Here is a 17,870-nt window from a genome sequence, read left to right on the forward strand (position 1 = left end):
TCCAGCCTTCACTCTTGAGCAGCAATTCTTCTCCATGGCTGCTCTTCAGGGGTCATTTGATATTGCCTGGAGCTGATTTTGTTTGTAAAAAACTGAACTGGGAGTGAGAATTCTAGAGATGTCTGGTGGGTAGAGGTCAGGGAAGCTGTTGAACACCCTACAATGTGCAGGACAACCCCTCAGCAAACAGCTGTTTGGTTCCAAGTGCCAAGATTAAAAAACAAATTAACTCACTTTAACATCCTCTTATGTAGAAGAATTTTATACTTAAAGTTAGAAGTTTATGTCTGGGGCTGAAGGTAGGGGAATGAGAGTCAGAGAAAGAAGGCAAATGTCTTGGGTAAAATTAGGCTAATTTTCTAAAGGAGGCACTAGACCTATGATTGTTTTCCTTCCTCTTCTATTCAAATCTCTACTTATAAGAACACTACTAGGTATTCTGCTGGGGGGAAAAAGTAATGAAAGGAATTCTCCTTTCCAGGTGGTAAGCTCCATGAGGGTAGCAGCAGGCCTCTTTCTCATGTGATGTCAGAAGGTTCTAGAGATGTGAGTTATTCTCCATACTGAGTACAGGGCTGTTTTTTGCACAAAGAGAACTGACAGACTGATTTGGTGTTTATAGCTGTGCTTGGCATACAAAGTCTGCGTGAATGACATCTTGAAGATAATCTTGACCATCACAGTTGACTCTCAGAGCATCATGAAGAACATTTCCTGTGACTGGAGCCCTGTGGAGACCAGGCCTGAGAGGTAGCTAATCTGAGATGATTGGTGGTGATAGCTCTGAGTTCTGTGAGAATAATGGGCCACTGGAAGCATTAGCCAACAAAATAAAACTGTCATCAGGTGGATTCCAATGCATAGCAGCCCTATAGCACAGGGTAGATCTGCCTCATGATATTTCTAAGGTTATAAATTTTTTTTAATTATCACTTTATTATTTTCTGTGTATACCATCAAATCGGATCTGACTGGTACAGGAGGAGATTGCACCTCCTTCTCCAGCAGAGCATCTGGTGGATTTGAACCGTATACCTCTGGGATTACAGTGCAGCTTCTTGCCACTAGGCCATCAGAGCTCCCTAGGTTATGAATCTTTGTAGAATCAGATTGCTTCATCTTTCTATCACAGGGCAGCTGTTGAGTTTAAACTACTGATCTTTCGGTGAGCATAATCAACTCCTGATCCAATGTTTCTCTGGGGCTTTGTGAAGTTTTATCACTTACATTTAGCCCTTTGTGCTAACCTGAGACTTTGAACACATTTTCTTTGGCAAAGAAGTTAGATTTAAGAGTAGTTAGTTGTCAAGGGGGGAATATGTAGTTTACACAAATGATTAATGCACTTGGTGGTTAACCAAAAGAAATGGTTGCAGGTTCAAATCCACACAAAAGCAATTTGGAATTACAGGTTTGACAAGCTACTTCTAAAAAAGTTGCAGTCATGCAAACCCTAGGGAGCAGTCTTCCTCTGACACACGAGGGGTCACCAGAAGTCAGAATCAGCTCCCTCACACCAGTTTTTTGTTTGTGTTTAGTTAGCAAGCCCATAATTCCCCCTAGGTGAATTTTGCCATTTCTCATGGGGAAAGGACTGTAGAACAGTGTATTTGGAAGAGGTTATAGAGAGCATTTACTGACATTTCAGATGAGAATTGGCATTCAGAATTTAGGATTTAATAAAGTTTATTCAAGGGAGCTCTGGTGGCAAGACACTGCACTGCAATCCCAGAGGTATGCGGTTCAAATCCAACAGATGCTCTGCTGGAGAAGGAGGGGGCAATCTCCTCCTGTACCAGTCAGATCTGATTTGATGGTACACGTAAAAATAATACAATAAAAATTTAAAAAAATTAAAAAAATAAAGTTTACTCAGGGCTTTGGTGATGCAGTGATTAAGCACTCAACTGCTAAGGGAAATGTAGATGTAGCATAAATATTACAGCCTTCGAAACCTTATGGGGCAGTTCTATTCTGTCCTCTAAGGTAATTTGTTATAGGTTAAAATCAAGGGGTTTGTATTTTGGATCTGGAAAATTCATTCAGTGAGTGAACCAAGCTTTGAGTACAAACCAGACATCTTAATCTCTTGATTCAGTTTTCTTTGCAAATATGGGTTTTAAACCCAAATAAGGCCTGTGATGTCCAAGATTATCAATCTTGTCTGTGGTTATATCCTTAACATATAAGGACAGAAAATGATATTATAATATCACTATGACACTATAATATTCAATGCTTTATGGCATTGAATGCGACGAATGAATACTTGATTTAAAATGTGACTTATTAGTGTTATCTGTAGAGAATTACATTACTAACCCAGAGGACGAGTTTTTTCTGGTGGTTTGAATCCCCTAATGACTTGGAGGAAGAAAGATGGGCAATCTCCTCACGTGTGATTTTCAACCTTGGAAACCCATCAAAGAGTCAGCTTTGAGTGAAAACTCAATGGCAACAAGAGAGAGATAGAATCAACAAATAAATGGATAGAAAAATGATGGTATATTCACACAATGGAATACTATGTAGCACTGAAAAATAATGAACTTATAAAATATTATACAGCATGGGTGACCCATATTTTGGGCATGTTGCAAGGAGGGACTGGTCCTTGGAGAGGGACATGATGTTTGGCAAAGCGAAGGGGCGGCAAAGGAGAGGAAGACCTTCGATGAGATGGATTAATTCTGTGACTGGAGTGGTGGGAATAAGTGAGATGGCTAGGTTGGCACAGGACAGAATGGCATTTAGAGCTCTTGTATATAGGATCACTATGAGTTGCAAGTGACTCGATGGCACACAACAACAACAACAACAACAACATGGGTGACCCTGGAGATCATTATGCTGAGTGAAATGTCTCAGTCTCAAAAGGACAAATGCTGCATAACACCACTGTTATGAAGCAGGAAGGACCTGGGGGTTGGGAGGAAAAGAGTTGCTAGATAATGAATATTATAGTGGAACAGATGAGGGAGAGAACTGTTTAAAAGGAATATATGATTAAGCATTATATATAAGACAATGGTCCAGAATAAGAGATACATTGCAAAGTGGACTGGGGAGGGGGTAGGACATGGAGGAGGGAGGTAATTGTGCAACAATGAATGAATGAATGAATGAAAATCAACTTTTCTGAAACTTTCCTAAAAATGACGGGCAAGACCCAGGGTGATTAATTTAATGCATGAGAATGATTGTATGAAACACAATATGAATGAAGAATAGTGTGAAATAATATAAACTTTGTAAACAAACCAATAAATAAAAAGAGTGTATGTAAACCTGATGAGATCCAAGTAAGTTCTGTAGTCTACTTAACTGTTGCTCAGCATAAAATGTTTTGCCAAATATGCTAAAGTAATATAAAATACTAATACTGGATTATTGGATAAATATACTTTAAAGTTGGAGATTTCTCAATGTACTTTCTATAATCTCTGTGAACCACAATTAGTTCCAAATAAAAGTTTAAAAGAAAGTGTAGGAAAAAGATCACAAAACAAAAAATTTAAAAAAGAAAAATAATGTTACATCGAGGATTTGCAGTGTTCCACAGATAATTAACATGCTCAGATGCTAACAAAGATGTTAGAAATTCAAATCTACCCAGTGGTGTCACTGAAGAAAGGCTTGATGCTGCTCTACCTCTGAAACATCAACGGCTGAGAATCCCATGGAGCTCAATTCTACAGTGACACCCACAGTCAGAATTGACTTGATGTCAAGTCACAAAGAAAGTGTTCTATCTGAAGAGGAGCTGAACCAACCTTAGAATGGGTGGGGAGCTAACGCCTGTGGCGCTGTCTGGGTGCATCCACAGGGACCCTCCCCTGGATTGCACAGTCTGCAGGTTCCAAGCTTTGAGATGCGGGGCTGGAATGGAGAGGACTAATCATGCATATCCAGAGCCCCATTTCTGCTGGACACTTGTTTTTCAGCTGGGTGTTCACCTGCATCAACCTCTGGGAGACTTGTGTGCGTCCTTCTGGAGATCTGCAGGCCCCTCCAGATAATGCCTCAGTGCTGGTTCATCAGATAAATTTCCTTCCTCTGATGAAGGAGGTGGGCTCATTCTACGTGGATGAAATCATTATCGCAGACACAAACCTAACAGGTAACCACCCAAGCCACTCTCCTCTATGGGCCTGTCACATGCCTATCACAGATTTATTTGCTTCTTTTTAATGAGGAAGCAGAAGGAGGAGGAGCAATGATTTTTTTGCTTACCCAAGAGACAAAGTTGGGGTGCTGTGACTTAGTCTTTACTTATTCCGGTGCTATTGATTGGCATTGTTAAGCATCTATGCTTTTACCTCTGTTTTATCAATATTTTTTGTAGTTTTGCTTTTTTCATAGTAAGGATTCTATCTCAATAATGGGCTTAAGTGTATCAGAGATTGATTTTGAGGGTGGAACAGAAAAGGGTGAGATTCTTATCCTTGTTCATGTGGCCACTCTGACTCACAGTCAACTTGATGGTACCTAACAATATCATCCCACTGAATACTGTAAAGATTAACTAAAATATAACATAAAGTATAACTACTGTATAATTTATCATAGTTCCTGATCCATAGTAAGTGCTCCATAAATATAAACCAAATTTTTATTAGGTCAGAGAACTCTCCTGGTGTAGCCTATGGGTCTGAGACTTTAAATTCACCACTGATTCTACAGGAAAATGATGGGCCATCTCTTCCTATTAAGGCTTACATCCTTGGACAGTCTATGAAGGGTCATTAGGCTTGTGAACCAATGTGACAATGAATTGGATTTTTTGTTATTAGACCAGCAAAATTTCTCTATCATGTTGTGGGTTAATGTCTGTCATACAAAGTGCTGGCATAAACCTGGCGATATCAGTGAGTTAAAAGTCTGATTTATGACTCTTGAGGCCGACTTAGTGAGAGGTAGAGGTTAAGAGAAGGCTCTAGTCCTTTCTGGCCATTCTAATTCTCCTAGTCTTTATTCATATTGAAATCCAGGCCCCTTCCTCCCGGAAGCTTCCCGTGGTCTCTCTTGGGCACAATAATGTTGCTTGTCCTGCTTTCCCACAAGTCTTTGGGACAAAATACCCATCTGAGGCCCTGTGTGATAGTGATGTACACTCAGAGGAGCAGAAGCTCACCGCCAAGGCAGAACAGTACATTTCACTTTCTGGTTTCAAGCTTTCATTCACTTTTCTTGATTCCATCATATCTATTGTGACTCTAGGCTCAGCGTTGCTACTTTTAGAACTTCTTGTTCTAAGGAGAAAAGGTTGAGATCATTATTAACACCATGATTTAAATGCCATTTTCACTTCCAAAGGGACACATTTTCAATTTTTTGCCTACATATTCCAGAAGTGAATACAGGAGATCTTGGAGGTGGGTGGCACCCAAAATTCAAACTCAGACACTTGCTGCTTTTCAGTCAGTTCTGACCCACAGTGACCCTCCTTTGGGTTTCCGAGACTGGAGGTCACAATGAGATGAGCAAGGTTACCCATCTCTGTCCTGAGCAGCTGGTAGATTTAAACCACAAGAGCCACCCAGACTTCAGGTTAGCAGCACAACTTCCTATTACACCGCCATCTTTAATCGTCATGATGATTCTATTTATCTGTTTTATTGATTTAAATTTGTGGCAGCTGAGTCAGACTGGGTCACCATTTATCAACTTTGTTCATGCTCTGGTGCACTTAGAAAATGGTAATTTTCCTATAAGGGGTTGGAGTAACTCTCTGGATTTTTTTTTTGTGCCTAAGGCAACGGTTGTTAGGGGGTTGGGGCTTTTGTGACTCCAAGTCTACCCAGGACTACGTGTACGTCCTACGTTTGAATTCAGTGATTGGGAAACTCAGAACTGTTTAAAAGATGCTCTCTCTTTCTCTCTTCTCTCATCTGAATTCATTTCTACCCCTCAAAACCCCTGAATAATTTCAGATCTAGAGCTCTTTCTCACTGCACCCACTTTGTTGCCACCACATCCTTTAGTATCTGGGATTATCCAGGTGTGCGAACTGAGGGGGCCATTTAGGACAGAAAACTGGGATGTCTTAGAAGAAATGCTTTACTGTCCATTTTATCTAGTTTCTCTGTTGGCCAGAATTTGCTTTAAAGATTATTTACTGAAAACATAAACTTTGCATGCTTGATCAGTAATCATACTTGAGTCTATCTTGTTGATTTGGTACATTTAACAAGAGGAGGGCGGAGGGTTTTCTGCCTGGTCTAGGACCAAGAGGGGAGTGAGGCCAGCAGGCAAAACCGAAAGTGATGCCAGCAAAACTGTGATTGGTTGGAATCAGATCTGTGTGACTGAGTAGCAGTTTCGTAGCAGCATCTGATTGACTAGCTCAAATTATTTTGTCTACTTACGTAAGGGTCTGTGGGTTATAATTCCCTACGGTGTCACTACTGTTCCATATTTCTTTATTTAACTTGACCATAAGTGGCACAGTGCAAAAGGGGGAGTCGTCTGTCTAACCGAAAGGCTCCAGCCTCTTTGATTATGAAGATCTACCAGAGACTCAGAGGGGGAAAACCAATCTCTTGTGCAATTTATATCCTCAGAAACCTGATTGAAGAGGGGATGGGAGTGCACTATGAGTCGATTCTGAATCAACAGCAATGAGAGAGGGAGACTCAAAGAGAAAAACAGATAAACAAGGACAGAAATACAGAGAGACCGAGTCTTGTTTTGCAGTAGTACCTTACCTCTGAGGGACGTCTCTGAGGATGCAGAGAACGATGCTTGGCAGGCTCGGAGTGGACTGACTTTTGCTATAAAATCAATCTTCATCTCCTTAAACCATGACCTTGCATTTCCTAAACATAATGGTGGGCCTACTTTCCCTTCTCTTGCCATGGACAAAAATGGCCCTGAGTGGATGTGACCCTGTGGCCGAGTAGGGAATTGGCCTGCTAAACCATAGGTGACACCTTTCTAGCAGTTCAAATCCACCAGCTGCTCGACAGGAGAAAGACTGACACTCTACTTCCTTGCGATTTCCAGCCTCTTAAAACCCACAGGAGGGTCAGCTTCGAGTTGGTTCTGACTATAGAGGGATGAGTGAGGTCTGAGTAATTCCGCATCTCCAGCTGGGATTTTTTTTTTTTTCTTCACACTGCAGGTGTGTGTGTGTGGTCCTGAGTTACTTAATAACCAGATCTTTGCTCTGTAGTTTCTCAAGTCGACTCCGGAACAGCTCGCCCAGGTGGAATCAACCTGGTGGAATCGCTCTCAGTGGCAGGCTCCCCTCCGCTCTACAATGTCACCCTGTGGCCTGTGCGCTGTGGCTCCAAGCTCCCGCTCATCACTGCAAGGTAGGGAGCAGTCTTTTTTGTCTGCTCCACCTTAACTTGCTCGTTGGTTTGGGGGGCACAGAGGTGGGGCTTTCAGCAGGAAAAGCTGCCTATCTTATTGCGTAAGGCAGTGGTTCTCAAAAGTCAGCAGGCAATGTCAGGCTTACCTGGAGGACATACTGAAGCTCAAATGACAGGATATCATCTCAAAATCTGTAATTCAGCAGGTCTAGGGTGGTGCCTGAAAATTTCTCTTCATGATGTCGTCCCTCGTGATAGCGTTTCCACTAACTTGGCCATCACATTTTGAGAATGAATAGTTCAAAGGGTGAACAATCTTTAGTTTTCAGTGAAAATGTTTAAAGAGACTTCTATCAATGGTAGCATTTCCCCTTCTTGCCGTTTCCCTCCATTTCAGTCACATGTATTAATCTTTCTATTTCTTGAACAGTTTAAGTAACTAAAGTAGTTATTTCTAAGAAATAACCACCAGGTGGCATTGGAGCCCAGGAAGTGTTGCTTAAAAAGCATCAAACGTTTGGCTTCTAATTAACAGTTTCGCTGAGGATAATTTTATAAAAAAACGACTGTAGCAAATTTAGAAGAGGACATTGAACAAGACTATTCTTTCAAACAGCAAATGATTTTTGGTTAAAAACAAAGAATATTAGAGTGATCGAACATGCACTCAAGATGCATTAATTATAATGGGTGACTGAAATGCAGCGCTGGGAACAGGGGAAAAGGATCACTAGTCAGAAAACATGGATTTGATGACAGAAATGAGGTGGGAGATAGAATGATAGAATTCTGTACAATCCATGGTGTATTAATTGCAAATACCTTTTATAAGAAACATAAACATCAGATTAGGAAAGCTCCATATCAGCTGTGAAAACCAGGCCAGGTGCTGATTGTGGAACAGATTCTTAACTACTCATATGAAAGTTCAAAATAAAGCTAAATAAGGTTAAATAAAATACACAGGAGCCAAAATCTGACCTCGAGTCTATCTTACCTGAATTTCAAAACCATCTCAGAAACAGGTTTGAGGACTTGAACACTAATGAGTGAAGATCAGATGAGCTATGGGTGGATATCAAGAATATCATCCATGGAGAAGGCAAAAGGTCATTCATTACAAAGACAGAGGAGGAAGAAAAATACCCAGATGAATGTCAGAAGAGATTCTGAATATTGCACTAGAATGCCGAGAAGCCAAAGCCAAGCCAAGAAATCAAGACATTAAGGAGTTGAACAGGAGATGTCAAATGGCAATGTGGGAAGACAAAGCAAAGTATTATAATCAAATGTGCAAAGAGCTGGAGTCAGAAAATCAAAAGGGCTGTACTCAGAATTTCTTAAGCTGAAGGAACTGAAGAACAAATTTAAGCTTTGAGATGCTTTGGTCAGAATATTAAATGATTCAGAAAGCATTAAAAGAACAGGAAAGGAGATAGAGTCATTTGTACCAAAAAGAATTGGCTGACACAGAAGAATTTCATAAAACAACATATGATCAAGAGGCAATGGTGATAAAGGAGGAAGTTTAAGCTGCTCTGAAAAAATACAAAAAAAATAGGCTACAGGAATTGATGGTATACCAATTGACATAGTTCAATAAGCAGCCGCTGTGCTGGATGAACTTCATTGAGTCATGCCAAGAAATCTGGAGGACAACTGCCTAGACAACTGACTGGAAGAGATCCATATTTGTTCCCATTACAAAAATAGGTAAACTGACAGACTATGGAAATTTTCAAGCAATATTATTAATATCACATGCAAGCAAGATTCTGCTGAAAATTATCTAAAAATGACTGAAATAACACATCAACAGAGAACTGCCAGATGTGCAGGCTGGGTTTAGAAGGGGCTGTGGCACTAGGGATACTATAGCTAATGTTAGATGGATCTTGGCTGCAAACAGAGTACAAGAAGAATGCCTGTGTTTCATTGACAAAGTTTATTTGTGTGGATCAGAACAAACTGTGGCTAACTCTGAGGAGAATGAAAATCCCAGAACACTTGAATGTGCTTATGTGAAACCTATACTTGAACCAGGAGGCAGTCAACAGAACAGAGCAAGGAAACACTTATTGGTTCAAAATCAGGAAAGGTGTATGCCAGGGATGCATCCTATATTTATAGCTTTTTAATCTATATGTGACACAGATCATCTGGGAGGCTAGACTGTATGAGGAGGAATATGGCATTAGGTTGAAAGAAGACTCATCAACAACCTGCATTATATGGATGATAAAAGTTTGCTTGCTGAAACTGAGGAGGACCTGAAGCGCTTGCTGCAGAACTTCAAGGACTGCAGCCTTCAATATGGATTGAAGCTCAGTATCAAGAAAACAAAGATTCTCACCACTGCATCAATTGGCAATATCATGATAGACAGTGAAGAGATTGAAATTGTTACAGCTTTAGTTTTCTTGGCTCCGCAATCAACACTCTTGGTACCAGCCACCAGGAAAGAAAAAGATTAATTGTATTGGGAAAATCTGCTGTTAGGGACCTCTCTAAAGTACTGAAGAACAATGATGCCAGTCTGGAGCCTAAGGTGCACCTGATCCAAACCATGGTCTTTGCAATTACTTGCTATGCATTAGAAAAGAGAACAGTGATAAAGGATGAAAGAAGAAAAATTGGTGCCTTTGAGTTGTGGTGTTGGAGAAGAGTATTGGACTGCTAGGAGAACAGTTTTATCTTGAAGAAGGTGAAACCAGGCTGCTCCTTGGAGGCAAGGATTTTGAAGCTCTGTCTGACATACTTTGGGCATGTTGCAAGGAGGGACCAGTCCTTGGAGAGGGACAGCATGTTTGGAAAGGTGGAGGGACAGTGCAGGAGCAAATGGCCCCGGATGAGATGGATTGACTAAGCAATTGGGGTAATAGAAGTAGGTTTGTCAAAGACAATGAGATTGGTTCAAGATAGAGCAGGGTTCAGAGCTGTTGTGCACAGGGTTGCTATGAGCTGCAAGTGACTTGACGGCCTATAACAACAACAACAACAACAGCAACAACAACATTGACCTGTAATTTACTGACTATGCAAAGACATTCTGTTATGTAGAGCATACTAAATCATAAAGTTAAGGAGAATCAAAATTGCATTTAATTGTGTTCTTGTGTAAACTATATAGACCAAAAGGCAGTTATTAAAACATACAAGGAGTTAATATACATACAAGTGTGGTTTAATATCAGGGGAAATGTGCATGTGAATTGTATTCTTTTGTCATACTTATTTCTGTTCTGAGCAAATACTCTGAGAAGTTGGACTGTATGAAGATCGTAACCTCAGTATTATAGACTGACTCACAACCTTTGATATGCAGATGACACAACTTTGCTTGCTAAAATAAATAGGGGTTGAAACACTGAGAAAAGCAAAAACTAGAACCTTTAGCCTGGGTTATATTGCAATTTAAAGATAACAAAAAATACTGTCAAGTAGACCAATAAGAAACATCATGGGATACAGAGAAAATATTGACATTGCCAAAGATTTTGTTTTACCAAAACCCACAGGGATCTTTATGGAATTAGTAGTCAAAAATTTAACTGAACACATGTGCAAAAGATCTCTTTAAAATGTTAAAAAGTAAAGATGTCACTTTGAAGACTAAGGTGCACGTGTCCCAAGCCATGGTCCTCGGTTTCCTCATTTGCATGACAAAGCTGGACAATGAATAAGGGACAAAGAAGAAGAATTTATTCCTTTGACTTGAGTTGATAAAGAATATTTAATTACCTTGGCCTGCTAAGATCAGTAAACCTGTCTTAATAGAAGGGCAGCTGGACTGATTCTTCAAAAGGGGAGGGTGTGATTGATTTTCTTCAATTGATGTTCTTCAGCATTGTTGTCAGGAGGGATCAGACCCTCAATATCGTGGCTTGATATAGTGACTGTAAGAATTTACTCAAATATAAGAGTGATTGTAAGGATCAAATGGGATAGGGCAACGTTATCATTTTTTTTTCAATACATAGAGTCCCTATTCTCCTTCCAGAACACTTGATTGTGCTTATGTGAAACCTATACTTGGACCAGGAGGTAGTCATCAGAACAGAACAAGGAAACACTGAATGATTCAAAATTGGGAAGGATGTATGTCAGGGATGTATACTATCTCCACACTTTTACAATCTATATTCAGAATGGATTATCTGGGAGTCTGGGCTCTTTGAGGAGAAATGTGGCATCAGGATTGGAGGAAGACTCATCAACAATCTGTGTTATGCAGATGACACAACCCTACTTGCTGAAACTTGGGAGGACCTGAAGTGCTTGCTGCAGAAGGTCAAGGATTGCAGTCTTTAATATGAATTGAAGCTCAACATCAAGAAAAAAAAGATTCTCATCACTGGGAAGATTGGCAGCATCATGATAGATGGTGAAGAGATTGAGATTGTAAATAGCTTTAGTTTCCTTGGCTTCACAATCAATACTCTTGGCACCAGCAGCCAGGAAATTAAAAGATGTATTGCATTGGGAAAGTCTGCTGTTAGAGACATCTCCAAAATACTGAAGAACAACAGTGTCCGTCTGACTAAGGTGTGCCTGATACAAGCCATGGTCTTTGCAATCACTTGCTATGGCGTCAGAGAGCTGGAAAATGACTAGGAATGATAGAAGGAGAGTTGATGCCTTTGAGCTGTGGTGTTGGAGAAGAGTACTGAATATACCATGGACTGCTAAGAGAATGAACAGGTTCATCCTGGAGAGAGTTAAACTAGGCTGCTTCTTGGAGGCAAGGATTCTGAAGCTTCATCTGACATACTTTGGACATGTTGCAAGAAGGGACCAAGCCTTGGAGAGGGATGCCATGCTTGGAAGGGTGGAGGGAAAGCGCAGGAGAGGAAGACCGTTGATGAAATGGACTGATTCATTGGCTAGAGTAATTGCCTCTGACATTGGAGACAATAAGTTTGGCATAGGATAGAGCAGGGTTTAGGGTTCTTGTACATAGAGTCGCTATGAGTCGTAGGTGACTTCATGGTATGTAACAATAACAACAGAGTCCCTATTCGTTGTTACTGACTGAATGACCCCTAACAACATTAAAATTACTGTTACAATGCAGAAACTGAAGAATAGGTATCTTTAAGCTCCTAGAATATATATATTCTCTAACTGGTCTTTTGATTTTTACTTAAGGCTTAGTAGGATGGGAAGAAATTAGATGTTATGCCTTAAAAAAGGAAAATTTTCTTCCACATCCTCTCTCCCCCCAAATCTCTTTCTACTATGCTTTCATACCTTCTGCATGTGTGGGGCCATTCATTGCAGGCAGGCACAGAAAGCTAGAATCTGTACTTCTCTCTCTTTTACACTTTTGGCAGGCTAGGGGGAGAGAAGAAAAGCACATTATGTTGAATGAAGAGATGAGGGATCTCTGAGGTAGAATGAGAGGGAGTCAACTATATCAGCCAGCCTGTTGTCTTGTGCTCCAAATGCCACCACCTTTATTAACATGAAATGGTAGAGGCTAATTTAGAATCTACAACCTTGCTCGCAGAAACTGAGGACCTGAAGTGTTTGCTACAGAAGGTCAAGGACTGTAGTCTTCAGAATAAATTGAAGAGCTCAACATCAAGATGACAAAGATTCTCACCACTTGGCCAATTGACAGCACCATGATGGAAAGAGAAGAGATTGAGGTTGTTAACAACTTAAGTTGGCTCAATTCCATAATCAACATTGTTGGAACCAACAGTCAAGAAATCAAAAGACTAATTGCTCTAGGGAAGGCAGGGACCTCTCAAAAGTGTTGAAGAGCAACAGTGTCAATCTGGAGACTAAGGTATGCCTGATTCAGCTTCTGGTCTTCTCAATTACTAGCTATGCATTAGGGAGCTAGACAATGACCAGAGATGACCAAAGAAAAAAATTAATGCCTTTGAGTTGTGCTGGAGAAGTGTATTGAACATAACATGGCCCACCAAGAGAACAAACAGGTTTACCTTGGAGAGGATGAAAGACGCTTGTTCCTTGGAGGGAAGGATTTTGAAGCTTGTCTCACATATTTTGGGCATGTGGCAAGGAGGGCCTACTCCAGTGAGAAGGACATCATGCTAGGAAGGATAGGGGGACAACACAAGAGCGGAAGACCCCAGATGAAATGGATTGACATGGTAACTGGGGTAATGAGAGTAGGTGTGTGAGAGTCATACTGGCTCAGGACAGGGCAGGCTTCAGAGCTGTTGTGCATAGGGTCACTATGAATCTTAGGCAACTCAGTGGCACCTATTGACAACAACAACTGGTATAATAATTGTTTGTAAAAATAGCAAAGGCCTTCTGCAGACAACCATATAGGATCTATGCTAACTTCACAAAGGGGAATTGTCCCTGTTAACAGCATCAGCAACGCAAAACCAATTCCCATGAGGTCAGCCATGTCTCCCACACTCTCAATACCTCTTTCTGCTCATCTCAACACCAATCTTACTGCTTTACTGGGTCCAAATTCCAATGTGAAAGCTCACAGATCACACAGAAGAACCATATTGGGGAAGTCAAGAGGTTATAATCCAGTTTAGTGGCAGAATACAATCACTCAGCCAGAATAACTTCCAAAATGTATTTGCAGGAACCTCAGCCTTGAGCCATCACGGGTTTAGGCTAATGCTACACAGTTCTCAGTCCTGCCAACAATCATGGCTGTCCACCCTGCCCCCTCAGTCCTCTGCTTGCCCAACAAACTTTGGAAAAGGCTCTTTGCTCTCATTCTCTTGGGGGTAGAAGTCCAAGATCAGCTCTGTCTTATGTTGAGTCTCTGGTCCTCTGCTTCAGCCACTATGGCTGTTGCTCTTATCATGAAGGATAAACTTCATCATTTTGGTTTCTCTTTTCTAGTGGTGAGGTCCCTCCTTTTCTGCTGCTGGATCTGCTCAATTTAGTGGTGAGACTAGTCAGTCCCCTTGTGGATAGGCTAACACATCCTATCTGCATATTCCCATCCATTCACATGGCAAGGTTCAACTCAATGGCTAGGAATGCCATTCTGAACACTAAACTCTTCACATCACAGTGCTTGACTTTAAACAGGAACAAGAGTGCTTGCAACCCACCCCCATGACTCTGCACAAAAAATTAAACAAAACAAAAATGTAGTGATCTATTTCTATAACAGTTAAAGCCTAGGAAAATCTATGGGGCCATGGTAGCCTGTCACACTGAGCTATTTTTACTTGGAATCTATTCAATGGCATAGCAACATCAGTGACAATATTATATTATGAAATGGTACCTATGTTTGTTGCTGAAAATGAAGAAAAACATAATGGGAAAAAATCACCCCAACTGCTCTTCTTGGAGATAAAACTTAAGAATATGTTCATATTCAAATAGCTTTGCCCCAAGCCATTTTATATACATATAAACACATGTGTATTTACCTTTTTAAGCTTTAAATTGGTACTACTGTTCAATTCAATACTGTGTGTGTCACCAGGCCTTTTGACCTAAGAGAATATATCAACTATGATCCTATTTCATTAATCATCTTTCTAATCTGTGATTCTTAATAACTAAACAGGATTCCAGTGCATGGGATGTCACAGCATGTTTGGCACCATTGATATATTAAAATCCAGATTCAAAAGGGAGTGTGCTTGTTCAAAGGAAATCTTTGTTGGATGGAGATCCTGTCCTATTCCAGATGGAATACTGGGCTGATGGAAGATCTGAAGAACATGGACTTTTCTTTTGCTTGTGCATATAGTTAGACTTTTGACTCTGCATTGAATATATAAGAACACCTCGTTTATGGGAGCTGGAGCTGATGGCCTGAAGCATGGTACCTTAGCTGATCTTTGAGGCTGTGTTTTGTCTGGTTGTTAATGCTTTGTTTTTGATGTGTCATAGTTCTTTGCAGGTGGAAGGAACAGAAGGCTCTGAATTGGTCCTGGTGACAGTACAAAGACTGCAGAGGACAAGTCCACCTTTAGGAGGACATTTTCAGATTCAACTTTCCAATACAGTGATACCTGGTAAGAAGCTGGTTGGGGTGTGGCACTTCTCATTTATACTTTTAAGACATTTGGAGGTAAACAATGGTATAAGCTTTTAATGATGTAGATGTAGAAATGGGGTATTAGCTTTCTTGAGCTGCTGCAACAAATAGTTATACTTGATTGCTTAAGATAATAGAAATTTCTTTTTTGACAGTCATGAAGCCAGAAGTCCAAAATTAGGAAACTAATAGGGCAGTACTCCCTCCACAGGCTGTAGGGGATAATCTGTACTTTCCTCTTCCAGTTTCAGTGACTATAAGTATCTATTAGTTTGTTGTTGTTGTTATTATGTGCTATTGAGTCACCTGTGACTCATAGTGACCCCATGTATAACAGCCCTAAACCCTGCTCTATCCTGTGCCAATCTTACTGTCTCTGACACACCTACCCCCTTTACCCGGTCACTGAATCAGTCAATGTCATTGAGGGTCTTCCTCTCTTGTGCTGTCCCTCCACCCTCCCAAGCACGATGTTTCTTTCCAAGGACTGGTCCCTCCTTGCAACATGCCCAAAGTATGTCAAAGGAAGCTTCAGAATCCAAGGAGCAGCCTGGATTCAACCTCTCTGGGATGAACCTGTTTGTTCTCCTAGCAGTCCATGGTATATTTCTTCCTCTTTGACACTAGATGTAGGAACATATACTTCAAAAATAGTCATGTTAATGGGTCTTCCTTGTATGCATATGAATATTATCACTTACAATATTGTATTTCAGAATATAACTTGAAATTGACTTTTTGACTATGAATGCAGCAGCACTAGCTCTGTATTTCTCAAGCTGAAAGAACTGAAAAACAAATTTAAGCCTTGTGTAGCAATGTTGTAAGATGCTATGGGCAATATATTAAATGACCCAGAGAGCATCAAAAGAAGATGGAGAGAATACACAGGGACACTGTACCAGAAAGAATTGACTGACACTGAAAAATTTCAGGAAGTACCATATGAACAGGAGCCAATGGTAATGAAAGAGGAAGTGGAAGCTGCATTGAGGGCATTGGCAAAAAATAAGGCCCCAGGAATTGATGGGATACCAATTGACTTGTTTCAACTAACAGATGCAGCCTTGGATGCTCTTACCAGTCTATGCCAGGAAATTCTATTGCCAAGAAGGGTAATTCAACTGAATGCGGAAATTATCAAACAATGTCACTGATACCACATGCAAACAAAATACTGCTGAAGATCATAAGTAATGAGCTGGGACAGTACATAGATAGGGAATTGCCAGAAGTTCAAGCAAAATTTAGAAGAGGCTGTGGCACCAGGGATATCATTGCTTATGTCAGATGAATCCTGGCTAAAAGTAAGGAATGTCAGAAGAATTTCTATTTGTGCTTTATTGACTATGCAAAGGCATTTGACTGTGTGGATCATGACAAGTTGTGGCTGACATTGAGGAGAATGGGAATGCCAGAGAACTTGATTGTGCTCATGCAGAACCTATACCTGGAATAGGAGGCTGTTGTGCAAATGTATCAGGGGAGCACGGCATGGTTTGGAATTGGGGAGGGAGTACATCAGGGATGTATTCTATCTCAATACCTATTCATCTATATGCTGACCAAATTATCTGAGAAGCTGGATTCTAAGAAGAGGAATGTGGCATCAGGATTGGAGGGAGTCTCATCAATAACCTGTGTTATGCAGATGACACAACCTTCAGTATGGATTGCCTCTCAATATCAAGAAAACAAAGATTCTTACCACTGGACCAAGAGGCAGTGTCATGATGAATGGAGAGGAGATTAAAACGGTCAACAGCTTCAGCTTGCTTGGATCCACAATTAACATCCTTGGTCTGAGCAGTCAGGAAATAAGGAGACACATTGCGCTGGGAACATCTGAAGTTAGAGACATTTCCAGATTATTGAGGAGAAGTGATATCAGTTTGAGGACTAAGGTGCATGTGATTCAGGCCATGGTCTTTCGGATTACTAGCTATGTACCTGACACCTGCAAAATGAATAAAGATGACAGAAAAACAATTGATGCCTTTGAGCTGTGGTTGTAGAGAGAGCACTGAACATCCCATGGATGGCCAAGAAAACGAATAGGTATGTCTCGGAGAGGGTGCAGCCAGAGTGTTCTTTGGAGGCAAATATGATGAGGCTTCTCCTCATATACTTTGGACAGATTGTTAGGAGGTGCTATTCCTTGGAGAGAAACATGATGTTGGGAAGGGTGGAGGGTTGGCAAAGGAGAGCAAGACCCTCAACCGGGTGGATTGACAAGGTGACTGCTGCAATGGTCTCTTGTATGTCAAGAAGTGTGAGGATGGCACAGGACTGGACTAGGTTCATATCTTTTGTTGATAGAGTCACTATAAGTTGTACTTGACTTGACGGTACCCAACAACAACAGCAATCGTATATAGTGTGTGTGTGTGTGTGTGTGTGTGTATATGTAATAATATATAATTATATAATCCATAATAGTAGATTACATATCATAATAGATTATATATAATCAATCTATCATTATAGATTATATATAATCTATTGCAATAGATTATATTATTATAGATTATATATAATCTATTATA

The 17,870-nt window shown here is 40.5% G+C and overlaps 1 protein-coding gene across 1 annotated transcript in view; it reads left to right on the forward strand.

The window, feature by feature from the left end:
• PKHD1 (polycystic kidney and hepatic disease 1 (autosomal recessive)) overlaps nt 1–17,870 on the forward strand; it is an 866,042-nt gene that overhangs the window by 55,053 nt on the left and 793,119 nt on the right. The window contains exons 19-22 of the mRNA XM_006882114.1: nt 623–750; nt 3,945–4,120; nt 7,175–7,316; nt 15,177–15,301. Of these exons, the coding sequence (XP_006882176.1) occupies nt 623–750; nt 3,945–4,120; nt 7,175–7,316; nt 15,177–15,301 (571 nt within the window). The remainder of the gene's footprint in view (nt 1–622; nt 751–3,944; nt 4,121–7,174; nt 7,317–15,176; nt 15,302–17,870) is intronic.

Source organism: Elephantulus edwardii, unplaced genomic scaffold (assembly GCF_000299155.1).
Source record: "Elephantulus edwardii isolate Elephantulus edwardi_28Jun2011 unplaced genomic scaffold, EleEdw1.0 scaffold00017, whole genome shotgun sequence".
In the NCBI taxonomy this organism is placed as follows: Eukaryota; Metazoa; Chordata; class Mammalia; order Macroscelidea; family Macroscelididae; genus Elephantulus; species Elephantulus edwardii.